The sequence below is a fragment of the Clupea harengus genome, unplaced genomic scaffold (assembly GCF_900700415.2).
Source record: "Clupea harengus unplaced genomic scaffold, Ch_v2.0.2, whole genome shotgun sequence".
In the NCBI taxonomy this organism is placed as follows: Eukaryota; Metazoa; Chordata; class Actinopteri; order Clupeiformes; family Clupeidae; genus Clupea; species Clupea harengus.
In genome coordinates, this window is record NW_024879967.1 from 13005 (window position 1) to 26352 (window position 13348).

At 43.0% G+C, this 13348-nt stretch overlaps 2 protein-coding genes across 2 annotated transcripts; one reads left to right on the forward strand and one right to left on the reverse strand.

Annotated features, from left to right (window-relative positions):
- Positions 1-3152: 3152 nt before the first annotated feature.
- Positions 3153-5648, reverse strand: dohh (deoxyhypusine hydroxylase/monooxygenase). Its single transcript, XM_042705844.1, has 5 exons — positions 5551-5648; positions 4675-4965; positions 4454-4530; positions 4118-4361; positions 3153-3848 (listed from the first exon to the last, which is right to left on the reverse strand). Exons 2-5 carry the CDS (start codon positions 4946-4948, stop codon positions 3532-3534), a joined length of 912 nt encoding a protein of 303 aa, XP_042561778.1. The 5' UTR covers positions 4949-4965; positions 5551-5648; the 3' UTR covers positions 3153-3531.
- Positions 5649-7315: 1667 nt separating this feature from the next.
- Positions 7316-12719, forward strand: LOC122130968 (fizzy-related protein homolog). Its single transcript, XM_042705845.1, has 14 exons — positions 7316-7469; positions 8140-8220; positions 8391-8519; positions 8888-8951; positions 9124-9254; positions 9556-9638; positions 9799-9982; positions 10124-10189; positions 10298-10400; positions 10561-10745; positions 11221-11454; positions 11781-11885; positions 12074-12166; positions 12339-12719. Exons 2-14 carry the CDS (start codon positions 8152-8154, stop codon positions 12378-12380), a joined length of 1488 nt encoding a protein of 495 aa, XP_042561779.1. The 5' UTR covers positions 7316-7469; positions 8140-8151; the 3' UTR covers positions 12381-12719.
- Positions 12720-13348: the final 629 nt, after the last annotated feature.

Sequence of the window (13348 nt, forward strand, 5' to 3'; positions counted from 1 at the left end):
ATGTAGGTTCTTATTACTAGCCTATTTAACAAATGAAATATATATTTCAAAATTCACCACTGACCTCAAACTAGTTAAATAATCACTGAGGGTAAAACATGTGCTCACTCAAACTGGGACCTCCTGAGGTTTGGGTTCAGAGCCTGCCTCTATCTTCTTGCGGAAGAGTTGTGCAAACAAGAAACTCCAGAGGAGCAGCGTCAGAGTCGTGTTGGCCGTGACGATGCCCACCATTAAGGGGTGCATGTTGGGTGAGAGGTCGAGGCTGGTCAGACTCTTTCAATCTAAACCTCTCTAGGTCACTTGGGCTCCTTCGTCTGGATGCACAAAAGACACTCGCTGTCTGACTGACTCTGTCTGTCTTTGTGTCTCAGAGTGGCACTTTAAATCACCTGTCAATCACCTGCATGTCTGACCTCATTTCGGAACACAGCCAGTCTCTTTCTTTGAGAGGGTACATATGAAGGGTACATATGATGATGGCAACATGAGTCACAATGAAAATGAATCTATGCAGTCCATCTTTCAACCAATGATGATGCAAGTGGTAGAATGTGTCTTTGTGATGGAGCATTTATTTGTGCCAATTGATATAGCTGAGGTGGTTCAATAGGATTTATTCAATTAACAATTGCAGATCGGTTTACGCCAAAAGCATATGAAAAGGGGTGTACTTTATGTACCTAAGTCACTTGTTTTCTCACACACACACACACAGACACACTTGATTTAAATATATCTAATTTCAATTTAAATATATTGGCTGCATTACAACTTTATCATTTAGTAACACAAAAGAAACTCACACTGAATTAAAAACGAGACATACCTCAGTCAGTGATCCTCTTAGGCTTGGTAATGGCAGGTTATTTTTACGGGCACTATCCCATTCCCTATGTGTTTTTCTTCCCAAGATCCAGGGGGTTTCAGGTTTTCTGTGATGTATTTCTTTCCTTTTGCGTGACAGCTGCTGCAAAGCTATCTCGTCTGGTGTCTGGATGCTGACAAACAGACCTAGAAGGGAAGAAACGGGTCCAGGAGAGAGATTTACTTTCAGTAATCTGATGAGACCTCACCACTGTACCAACAAATTGTTTATCTCTCTCTGTCTTTATTCTATGCACAGTTTAATCTTTCCAGATGCTGTAATATTTACGGTCAGGCAAGGGCAAATACTAGATATGATTGTAATCACTAAAACAGTGATGTTTGTTTTGAAAAGAAATATAGACAGCCTCTACAGAACAGATTAAAATAAAAATAATCACATTACCTGCTGGTTCATTTTCATAACCCCTTGACAAATAGGTGGAAGACTGAAGAGCTGATATAGACCAATAGTTTCCTTTGGCCCAGATGCATCGTGGAAGCATTACGAACAATCTACTCTAAAAAAAAAAGATGTCTTAAGATTTACAGAGTTGGGGAAAGGTGGTCATTTAAGCAGGGTTGTCTTTCTTGGGCTCGTCCTCAACCTTCTTGTGGAAGGCTTCTATGAGAATAAAGGCCCAGTAGATGATGGTGATGGACGTGTTCAGCGCCACGATGCCAATCATAATAGGGTGCAACATGGTTACCCTGTCAGTGAAAAAATACCTCTGCGCTGACCTGCCTCAAAGACACTCTTAGCTCATGGATCCCTGTGTTCCTTCTGGCTCAAGGACCAACTCTTCCTTCCTCCTTTCCTCCCTCCCTCTGGATCAAGCCTTATACTTATATCCCTCTGTGCCAATCATCATGAGAGCTGTATGCAATCCATTGTGCATGTCCATAAGGAACTTTACACGTGCTACTTAAAGGGACAGGTGAGCAAAACAAACCAAAAAAATGCAATCTATTGACCTCAGATGCAGCTGGTCATTACATATAGAAAATGGAAGGATGGGTGGTAGGTAAAGAAGTGAAATACATTAGATAGATAAACAGATAGATGGATAGATGTAGCCCATTCCAGCCTTGTGCTGGTCTATAATCTTATCTCTGATGTCCTTGGGCAACTCTTTGGTCTTGCCCATGGTGGTGAGGTTGAAGGTGTGAAGTATGATTCTTTGGACAGGTTTCTTTTATACACGTCACCAGTTGAGATCAGGTGTACCTTGTCAGGCCTAATGAGGACTAATCTGTATGCCTCGTGGGCACATAACTGGTGTGTGGGAGCCAGAATTCTTGCTGTTTGGTAGGGGATCAAATACTTATTTCCCGCGATCAAATGCAAATCAATTCATAACTGTTATAAAATGCAGTTTTCCGGATGTTTTTGTTGATATTCTGTCTCTCACTGTTAAAATAGACCTACAATTACAATTATAGATCACGCATTTCTTTGAAAGTGGGCAAACTCGCGAAATCGGTAGATAGATAAATGGCTAGAGATAGATAAATGGATGGATAGATAGATAGATAATGGATGGATAGATATAGGATAACAGTAAATGTTTCAGCATCTGTTCATTTAATTAGACAAGAGTGTCACTACTGTTAATGTGATATATGACTGATAAACTATGATACATCTGGCAAAAATGTAAATCTGTGCATTTAACCCAATACTTCAGTTCCACCTGGGTTATCCTCACTCAAAGATTATTTTGAAGGTGCAGTGTTTCTGTTGTGGAAAACTAAAACTGCTTTAGCCTTGTTCATTGTGGGAAAATCTGTAAAACACTGAAATTGAAACTGAAATTGCAGCATCTGCTCATATGTTCATCTTTTTCAGTGCTGCTTGAAATCACACCCCAGTCTCAATTGCCTGGTGAATACATTACGGCCACTTAAAATACATATCATGAATTAGTATCATTGTACAGACCATTAATAGGTGTGTTAGGTGTTGAATAACAGCTGTCATCTCTATCCAAGGCAAACATTACCCTGATCAGGACATTATCACATGACCCCTTTCACAAAGGTCTGACATCAGCATGTAATGAGGACCCAAGACCCTTTCAGATAAGACTCCACTCAGAATCCCAACCCTTAATGAAGGAGAAAGACACACTGCTGTGCGGATTACTTGTCCTTTGCGTAAACCACTGTGATCCTCCACCCCATACGAGCATGTGGTCCATCACCTCTGTTGACCCTCAGGACAAGAGGAACGGACTGCTTGAGTAATTTTATGGTCAAAATACACACACAAATATAAACACTGCTCGTCACACAACCATATTTAATGATGATTCAAATGTTATGCTCGGAATAGAGATGTTATGATTCAGTTTGTGGCCTCAAATGGTTACATTAAATCTTCTCAGGACACTTTAGAACAGATCATTGTAATTAGGAAGGATTTTGAGAAATTGGATTCGGCTTCTCTGTGACACCTATTTTTCCACAAAAATAATAAATAAGCCAGCCAAAACTCTTTCACAACATAATAAAATACAGTCTGTGGGTGAAATACTACGCAATCCTCATCATACATTTTTTCCATGACCACAACCAGTATGTCATAAACTGGTGCTTTTTATGGTTGGGTACTGTTGAGGGGAGATTCTTCTGTGGGGGGAAACCTCAGCCAGCCAGCCTCCCTCACGTCTCGCCCTGCAGCCGCAAGAGTCCGTCTGCGTACTGGAACTGCGAGGAGTTCTCATACTCCAGCATGTCCAGCGCCACCACGCAACTCTCCTTTACGACGCGCTCCTGGTCCTCCCGGTAGCGCTGCAAGATCTCCAGGCAGGCGTCCTTTCCGATGGAGCCCAGGGCCTCGGCACACTCATGCCGCACCATGGCGCTCTCGTCCTCCTTCTCCAGCGCTGCCTGAAGCTGGGGGATGCTGGCCTCATGCTGGATCTGACCCAAGACATAGCCGATCTCGTGCCGGAATAAGGCACTGCTACACTGGAGACCTGACCAGTGGAGGGAAGGGAATAATGTTAGCACCAGTGTTCAAAACGTAAACCTCCTGAATTCCTATTTGGACCTTATTGGAATAAAAATTACACACACTGGCATATTGTATTTACTTTCAGACACTAACAAGATAAGCTATATTGCAATGGCTGCATTGCACGGATTTGTGGCTGATGTGAATGTATGAATGACACTGTAGATTTCTCTCACAGCGCACCACACACACACACACACACACACACACACACACTTTCCTGCTCTTTACCATCGCCAAGAGCTAACACAGCCTCCTCAGTGCCCAGGTTACGCAGGGCAAACATGGCCCTGTATCTCTCAAACAGCGACAAGCTCTCATCCAAGAGCTGCACCCTAAGCTCGGGCACACTCTTCCTGGGAGCAGGCGGTGCTGGGTCCACTGAGCTGTATGGGTTCCCATCTGCCCCTTCTTCACGCCCGCCACCCTGCTGCCACTCCAGAAGCCTCACGGCCAACTGACATGTCTCCGCCACCTGCACAACAATGGAAATGTCAACTGAAATATCCAGGAATTTGGAGAGACAAAATTAACTACACTATCAAGTGTGTATTATTTTTTTTATACCTCTATAACAGGATCTTCAGAGTACTGCTTGAGTAAATCCAACACCTTTAGATTTCCAATAGCCCCCAAAGCCTCACCTAAAACAAGGATGAGATTCAGAAAAGATGCAAATTATATTACATTTAAACAATAAAGTGTATGACTGGCTAATAATTATTGTGCTATGCATACAGGCAGCTACAGAGAGGTGTGTGTATATGCGACGGTCATTGCCTGCCTACCAGCTTCGTGTCTGACCATGGGCTCTTGACTGGTATCTTTTAGAACAGTCTCCAGAACAGGAATGGCTCGTTCATCTTGCATCTGACCCAAGCAGTATGCTAGTTCATGTTTCAGCAAGGCAGATTCATCCTCAAAGGTTCGACTTATCCAATTGATGGCCTCAGGTCCACCCAGGTTACGCAACGTGAACAGCGCCCGAAATCGTGTGGTCAGGTCGTGTTTTGAGTTGACCAATATTTGGCCAACTGCAGTCACATCCTTTCCATCGAACATGGCGGTGATTGTAATGCCTTCAATGGTTAAAGGACAGGGAAATTAATGGGAAAGCCAGCGGAGGGATTACAAGTTAATTCAGCTGTAGAGAAAATGATGTTGTTTGTCTATATATAATAACCCACATGTTGTGCTCAACCACAAATGTCCCGTGAGATAACGAGGTACATCCTAACATCAATTCACTGAAATCTACAATACGGGATCCATACAACCAAATAATTAAAGGCCACTGCTAGCTCTGTATCGATAACAAGCTAAAGAGTTTTATTTTACTCTCTCCCCAACTTCATTATCGTCAAGTTAGGTAAGTAAACTTGACTGGTAATAAAATGTGGGGATTACGAAACATTCATCGGAACGTGTCCTGAAAACACAACCAGAAGCAAAAAAATGCATACATTCAGTGGCATTCTTTTATAACAGCTGGTTATTAAACATCACGCAGTTACAAAACCTTTGCTATGCTAACTAGCTACAGAAGATATTCAGCTATATCGACCGGTACAACAACTACCGATCAAATAACAATAATATAAACTAAATACAAAAGTACATGTCTTTCTAGGAGATTGACATTATGTAAAACCAATGTTACTTACTAAATTATACAGCCTAAAAAACTAGTGCCATCACTCCACATGTGAAACAGCCAGGAAAAGAACAAGACTACCACAGCTATGTTGTAACGTTTTGGACTCCAGCAATAAACAGAGTACCTCTTATCCATATTGCCCCCTACTGATGAGGAGTAGAAATGTCTTAGTTAAGTGTGGCAATGTGATGGCCACATTAAAGTAGGCTACTGCATCTATACTATGGTGTAAAACTATTCTACAAATGTGCACTTCAACTTCAATGTATAGAAAAGAAAAGATATGGTCGAGGTGAACTGGATGGTAGATGATGGATTCAATATGACTTGACAGGCCATGAACTTAAGACGACTGAATAGTTGTAGGCTCACTATTATCTCCAAGACTGAGGCAACAGTTTCTTCTTCACTTTTCATTTTGCAGCTGACATGTCTAATGGGAGATCTCGCGGAATTGTGTTCCTTATTGTTGTTTACAGTCGATACAGTTACAATGAACATGATAACTGACAAAATTAATCAAAGCGTGAATAGATTCTTGGGATACGTACATTCAACAGGTCAGCATTGTGGCCCATTGCAGATCACATGAATTCAGTTTTAAGTAAGTAACATACATAAGTCATTTATATAGTACTTTTCATACAAAGAATGCATGCAGCTCAAATGGCTTAACATCAAAACAACAAATACAAACTAATAAATAGACCACACAATAATAAACAAAGATCAACCACACAACCCAAGGGGCATGAAACATTGGGGATAATATAAGTTAATGTTGTATAATGTCCCCTGAGCCCACCTTTCTAATAGCCTACTTTTTCATAGGGTGTTCCACAGTTGAAGTGCGTACAAATAGGGGTTTTCTGCACATTTTTATCACCAGCCTACACAGTAGCATACAATGATAGAGTAATAAAGGTTTTCAGTGCCGTTGATGCAGAAATCACATATGTCATATTTCTTAATTTTTTTAAACTATTGGGAGGGAAAGTAATCGAGTCGCCGCCAGGTGGTAGTGTTGCTAAGGCTGCGGGAAATTAATCTCACAGACGTTTTTAATTTTTCCACAGGGAATTTTTTCTTTGGATCCAGGAAGTGTTCAAAAGCTAACACTAAAAACTACAAACTTCCGGTCAATTTCCACACTCAAATTATGCGCAGAGATAACTTGTTCCCACAAGATAACAACTTGTGCACATAAGATAATTATGTTGTGCGCACTATGGAGCCCCCTAAAGATCATGTTGGAAAAAAAATGTAATGGTCAGAATTTGTTTATTTTTTAGCTACTTTTGCGTTCCCTCTTTTGCATTCCCTTGCAATACTTTTGTGTTCCCTTCCTCCCTGCATCATGCAGATCACTGTAATGCTTTCTTTTAGTGAGTCCTGTCATTCTAGAATTCGTTTAATTTTACTTTCACTGATTTCATAGGCATGCTTATCATTAAGCAGTAAAACTATATCTGCATATTTAATGCTAAGTTCAAAGTAAAATTCTATGAGCTGATCCATGTCGTGGTGTTGCTTGTCAGTGGAAAATACACCAAGAGTAGTGGGATTACAAAAGGATTGTGAGGTAATGCAAAATGTAGGCTGTTGCGTGAGAATGCAAAACCAGCTAAAAAAAATAATTCTCACCATAAAAAATTCCCACCATGACCCTTAGGGGGCTCCATACCTATGTTTTTTGCTCTTTCGACAACTTATCGATACGAAGGTGGCGGGTTTGTTTTGATTCGAATCTTGTGACGTAAGCATTCCTATGCATACCCAGAATGCTTTGCACTTTCACCCAAAACATCTTCGCAGGACATATTTTAGTCAGCTAATCAGATCTTTAATTAATCGGTAATATCACCACGGCGTTCTACGTTTTAATACCAGATATATTCACAAGCAGTTATTTATCCAGGGCAAGAGGTATGACGGCGTTGTTATTTTTGTATTCATCTAGTTAGCCCTTCAGCTAACCAGCTAGCATAAGAGCTAATTTATCTATTATGTCAAGGTAGCGATTGACTAGATATCATAAGTGCTACAAAGTACTGGTGTTGTTATATTAATCGGATGCATATTGTACGTCCAGTCACCCTAGGGTTCTGTTTTGTTGGAATGCATTCTGCCAGGGTAAATCGATAACTGTGCTTTGGGCTTAACCTGTATTCTTAAGAGTTTTTGACTACCCTCAGCCCACAAAGGTGGTCAAACTAAGGGACTCTACAGGCTAATGTAGCTGTGTGTAGTTTAGCCACTTTGGAGTTGGATAAGGAAGCTAGATTTGCCCGATGAAAATGTGAAGCATTTGTGTGTAGATGGGCTAATGTGACTTAATCAAAGTGGCTCATTGCTGTTAGCTATAGTCTTCCATCTTGTTGTTACATGTTTTGCCTTAATGGTAGCTCTTCCCAACTTATACAAATATTCTACCAGCCTCACGCTGACTTGACTTCACATGACTTGACAAGGTCAATTGGATACAAACACATGCCCCCTGAATCTTCCTCATAGACATTCATATTAACAGTGATGGATTTCAGAGGCTGTTGAGTATATGTTGGATTTCTGATTATACTTCCATTCATTTCTTTAGTCACTCTCTTCAATGGACCAGGACTATGAGCGGCGGCTGTTGCGGCAGATTAACATACAGAATGTAAACTGCAGTCCCATTGTGAGTGTTAAGCCATATCATTCACACACTTTCTTTGATTCAGTTTTGTGCTGCTGTGGCATTTATCATTGCAAAATGGATATTGGCACGTCAAGTCACGTTTTTAAAGCCATAATGGAAGCCATAAAGTTCAAGGTTTCACTAGGTACCCTTTAATCCTCCACAAATAGAAAGCAACAGAGGCGATCCGCAACCTGACGCCCACAAGCTCTCCGCTCTCATCCCCCAGCAAACATGGAGATAGATTCATCCCATCCCGTGCTGGAGCCAACTGGAGCATCAACTTCCACAGAATAAACGTAAGCATTGTTGCCAGAATGCTGTTTTCTGCGACACTGCTAAACTGTCATCTTGACTTCTCTTTCTTTCAAAGTCAAAGTAGCTTTATTGTCAATTACTTCACATGTCAAGACATACAAAGGAATCGATAGGACGTTTCCCACTCTCCCACGGTGAAACATATAAAGTGCACAGGCACAACAGATAAAACAAGACATTTCCTAATACTAAGTAAAACATACAGATACACGTACAGCAGCATACGTTTTCTTTAAAGTCAGGTTATGGTAGTGCAAAAAAGGCAATTTGGTAATGGCAGCAAAAAACATCCTGTAAGATGTATTTGTTCTTGCATGTAGTCAAATAAGTTTGTCGGTTCTGTTTTCAGGAGAATGACCGATCACCTAGCCAGAACAGAAAAACCAAGGATGCCACCACAGACACCAGTAAAGGTAGGCCTGACTGATCGGACATCATCACAGTCTGCATCTGTAACTCTCCACACAGACGGCATTTGGGAGAAAGATGGATATATCACTGTTGTGCTCTGGGAACCCTTTCTGCCTCTCGCGTGCGTCTCATATTTTCCTGTCACTCTGTGTCTCTCCTCGTGGTGCTCTGCAGCGGACGGCCTGGCCTACTCGGCCCTGCTGAAGAACGAGCTGCTGGGGGCGGGCATCGAGAAGGTCCAGGACCCCCAGAGTGAGGACCAACGCCTGCGACCTTCAACCCCAGAGAGAAGGAGACTCTTTAACGTGAGTGTGCCAGTCGTTCCCTCTCAGCTACAGGCCTCTGTCAAGCTTTCTCCCGTGTAATTCTTTAATGGTCATGCAAAGAAACAAACAAGGGAAGAACTATCAGGTGCATTTCTTTGCTCTTTGAGGGAATAATAGCATTACTGTGTATATGCCATACTTCAACCAATTTGCAGAGACAGGTAAAAATTATGTGGTAAAAAAAAAATAAGATTTAATAACACAAGGTGTGCTCTACCAAACAGTTAAGCAATTAACCATTAAAGTTTTTAATTTTTTTTGTCCTTCTGTAAATATACAGTACTCTCTCAGTGCCAAGCGCTCCTCGCCTGATGACAACAACACTCTGTCTCCATACTCCCTGTCGCCCGTCAGCAGCAAGAGGTAAGCTGATTTATAAACAGATATGAACAGGGGCTCATACTAAGAGTCTAAAGAAGCACATCCATTTCACCCACAGCGCCGATCGCAGTGCTTCTGCACCCTCTGTGCGCGGGTGTCTGTTGTTTTTGTTTTGATGGTCTCTTCTGACTTCCCTTTGCAGTCAGAAGCTGTTACGGTCGCCACGAAAGCCCACGCGCAAAATCTCTAAGATCCCCTTCAAGGTGCTGGACGCACCTGAACTGCAAGATGACTTCTACCTCAACCTAGTGGACTGGTCCTCCCTGAATGTACTCAGTGTAGGCTTGGGGACATGTGTGTACCTGTGGAGCGCATGCACCAGCCAGGTAGCTACCATATGGCTTACAAAGATGCTTATGTCATATCCATGACTTCTTCTCACAGTGTCAGTGTCAATCTATAAGGAGGTGCCTTTGGTTGGTCATGTTTTAGCAGGCTAAGCATCGTGATTGATTTGTTTTCTACAGGTAACACGTCTGTGCGACCTGTCGGTTGAGGGAGACTCCGTCACTTCAGTCGGCTGGTCGGAACGAGTGAGTGCACACACCTAGAGCTGTGGGCTCTATATTCTGCTACAGCTGTTAAGCCTGTATTATGGGCGTGCATGTGATTGGTCTTGAGACTGTTTATTTTCCCCCCAGGGCAATCTAGTGGCAGTGGGGACACATAAAGGCTTTGTGCAAATATGGGACGCCGCTGCAGGCAAGAAGCTGTTTGCACTGGAGGGCCACACGGCAAGAGTGGGTAAGGTCATAAATACATACATACAGGCCCACTCATCACTAACCTCGAGGGAGTCTGTGTCTTCATTGCTATTTCGATAAGAAATGTTTCTCTCCGGGCCCCTATCTCAATTGCCCTCTCTTACGAGTTTCTGCCCCCCCTCCCCCCTCATTCCCCGCAGGTGCTCTGGCATGGAATGCTGACCAGCTCTCCTCGGGCAGCCGGGACCGCATGATCCTGCAACGGGATGTGCGCACGCCCCCCCAGCAGTCAGAGCGTCGGCTCCAGGGCCACCGGCAGGAGGTGTGCGGCCTTAAATGGAGCACAGACCACCAGCTGCTGGCCTCGGGGGGCAACGACAACAAGGTAGTGGCCATCGCCTGCTCTGCGGTTGCTTTGTTGGCCTGCCCACTCTTTCTCCTGCCCTCAGCCCTCTTCTACTACACCTGATTCAGCTAATGAAGCCCTTTAGGGACCTCTGAGTCTTACTCATGCAGTCATTTGGCAGAGGCTTCTAGAGCAGTGTGTGAGATCTGGCATCCACTTGTATCCCAAACTGTTTGTATTTCGTGTTTGTTCCCATGGTGACAGTAGGGGTAGATTCCATTCCCCTCTGCTGGTGTGATTGTTGTGATGTCATAGTACAAATATACGATATTCTGCTATGCTAAAATAAATGTTTACAGTATGCTCTGCTACAATATACTTCTTACTAATTAATTAATTAATGTTATTATGATGATGATAATAACAGCAAAGAAGAACAACACACACCTTTGTCATTTTAACTAGAAGTTTGGGAGTTTGATTGCAAATGTTGATTTGTCCTCGTCTTCCTCAGCTGCTGGTGTGGAACCACTCTAGTGTGGTGCCCGTGCAGCAGTACACAGAGCACCTGGCGGCAGTGAAGGCCATCGCTTGGTCGCCCCACCAGCATGGGCTGCTGGCATCGGGCGGTGGCACTGCCGACCGCAGCATCCGCTTCTGGAACACGCTGACGGGGCAGCCCCTGCAGTCCATCGACACAGGCTCACAGGTCTGCAACCTGGCCTGGTCCAAGCACGCTAATGAGCTGGTATGTACAGGCCAAGTCTGATGTGGAGGCGTGCAAAAGTAGCTTGGGAAATGTCCAGAGGTGTGCAACCTGAAATTTTAAAATGAGATATCCAGTCACTAGTTTTTCTCCGGGCATGTGCTGAGCCAGAGAGTTTCACTTACTAGTGTTACCTCTCAGGTATGAAATTGTAATTAACTAGCCATTTCTGAAACTTGTAATTCATTGCAGACACTTGACAGATTGATACTGAAACTCTTGCCTGAACAGTTTGATTTCCTTGTGCTGTCCTCTTTAGAGAGAAAGGCAAGTGTTTGTTGATTGTTTGTTGATTGTCTGTTTGTTAGGTAAGCACACACGGATACTCGCAAAACCAGATACTGGTATGGAAATACCCAGCCCTCACTCAGGTGGCCAAACTCACCGGACACTCATACCGAGTCCTCTACCTGGTAGGAGCAGAACCTCTCGGCCTACCTTTGTCCTAGTAGCCCATCCTGTTTGAGTTTTTATTAGCCAGTGATTTGATGAGGAACAACTCTCTGTGTGTGTGTGTGTGTGTGTGTGTGTGTGTGTGTGTGTGTGTGTGTGTGTGTGTGTGTGTGTGTGTGTGTGTGTGTGTGTGTGTGTGTGTGTGTAGGCCATGTCACCAGATGGAGAGGCCATCGTCACAGGAGCCGGAGATGAGACCTTGCGCTTCTGGAATGTCTTCAGTAAAACACGCTCGACAAAGGTACCGCCCGCTTACCACACACACCCTCTCAGCCCCTTGCCCACCCTTTCAAAGTTATGCAGTGGTTGGAGTTAGGCTCAGAGCTGGGGGTGTTCTTACAATTTAATAGTGATTGCATGCTGCATCTCTCAGCTAACATTTGAGTTGTTAAGATCATATGTTCTTTTTACAGGAGTCGGTGTCCGTCTTGAATCTCTTCACCAGAGTGCGATGACACCAGTGGAGTGGAAGACTAAATCATGTTGGGGATATGGCCTCTTTTAAAGGTGGATGGTGGAAGCAAATGTGTGAAGAAAGGGGACTCTTGTCGGTTGCCGTTTACAGAATTTTATAGACTTGCATCAGGACTGCCTTGTATACCTCCAGGATTATTTTCAAAAGCTTACTTGATTTGTTATGTTTATTTCAGTTTTTTTGTTTGCAATTAATGCACATTTTATAACATTTTGTGTTTTTTAAGTTGTTAAATATCCTTAATGTACCATACTGTATAACCATCGAGAAATGTAAGTGTCCTGAATCATTGCAATTTAAAGGTCGCTTGTCAAATGTGTCATCGTTTCTGGGTTGAACTCTTGAAAATAGGTAATGTAAACAGTGACAATCCTTTTGGGATGACTTGGGATGGAACAGGAATTTGAATTTTGTCAATATACAGGCAAAAATATATACAGAAAATGCATTTGTAATCTGTCGTAGCTGTCCATGATAACTTGTGAATGTTTGGTTCCTCTTTGAGATCACAGTTTCACACCTGGTTTGATCAATATGGTCAATGTGTCTGTGCCAAAACATAATTTAAGCACCCATGTAAAATGGTGAAAATCAGCTGTTCATGCCAGGACTCCACAAGATTGACAGCTGTCACTCACCCCAGTTCTGCATTCTAGGAGATTTAAACCCACCTTACCTGGCCAATATGCCACACGCTCCTGTGTAGATAAGCATCCCACCTCCTCCCTATTCTCATCCATTTTACTCGTAGCTCACATTACCCTTTATCCATAGGGAGTGTCAGCAGACATCACATACTCGCGTTCTACGCTATAGGCATCCCAGGACCATGGCCAGCTACCATAACATGCATATCACCAGCGCTCTCAATCAAGCATTCCAATGGGCGAACTAGTGAGACAGAGCATATCCAGTTAACACAACCTTTCACTTACAATGAATTGACAA

Coding starts and splice junctions, on each gene's coding strand:
- LOC122130968 (XM_042705845.1), top strand. CDS start 8,152: ATGGACCAGGACTATGAGCGGCGGCTGTTGCGGCAGATTAACATACAG. Junction 9,639..9,798: donor TCGCCCGTCAGCAGCAAGAG/GTAAGCTGATTT, acceptor TTCCCTTTGCAG/TCAGAAGCTGTTACGGTCGC. Junction 10,401..10,560: donor GGGCCACACGGCAAGAGTGG/GTAAGGTCATAA, acceptor CATTCCCCGCAG/GTGCTCTGGCATGGAATGCT.
- dohh (XM_042705844.1), bottom strand. CDS start 4,948: ATGTTCGATGGAAAGGATGTGACTGCAGTTGGCCAAATATTGGTCAAC. Junction 4,531..4,674: donor CATGGTCAGACACGAAGCTG/GTAGGCAGGCAA, acceptor TCCTTGTTTTAG/GTGAGGCTTTGGGGGCTATT. Junction 3,849..4,117: donor TGTGTTAGCTCTTGGCGATG/GTAAAGAGCAGG, acceptor TCCACTGGTCAG/GTCTCCAGTGTAGCAGTGCC.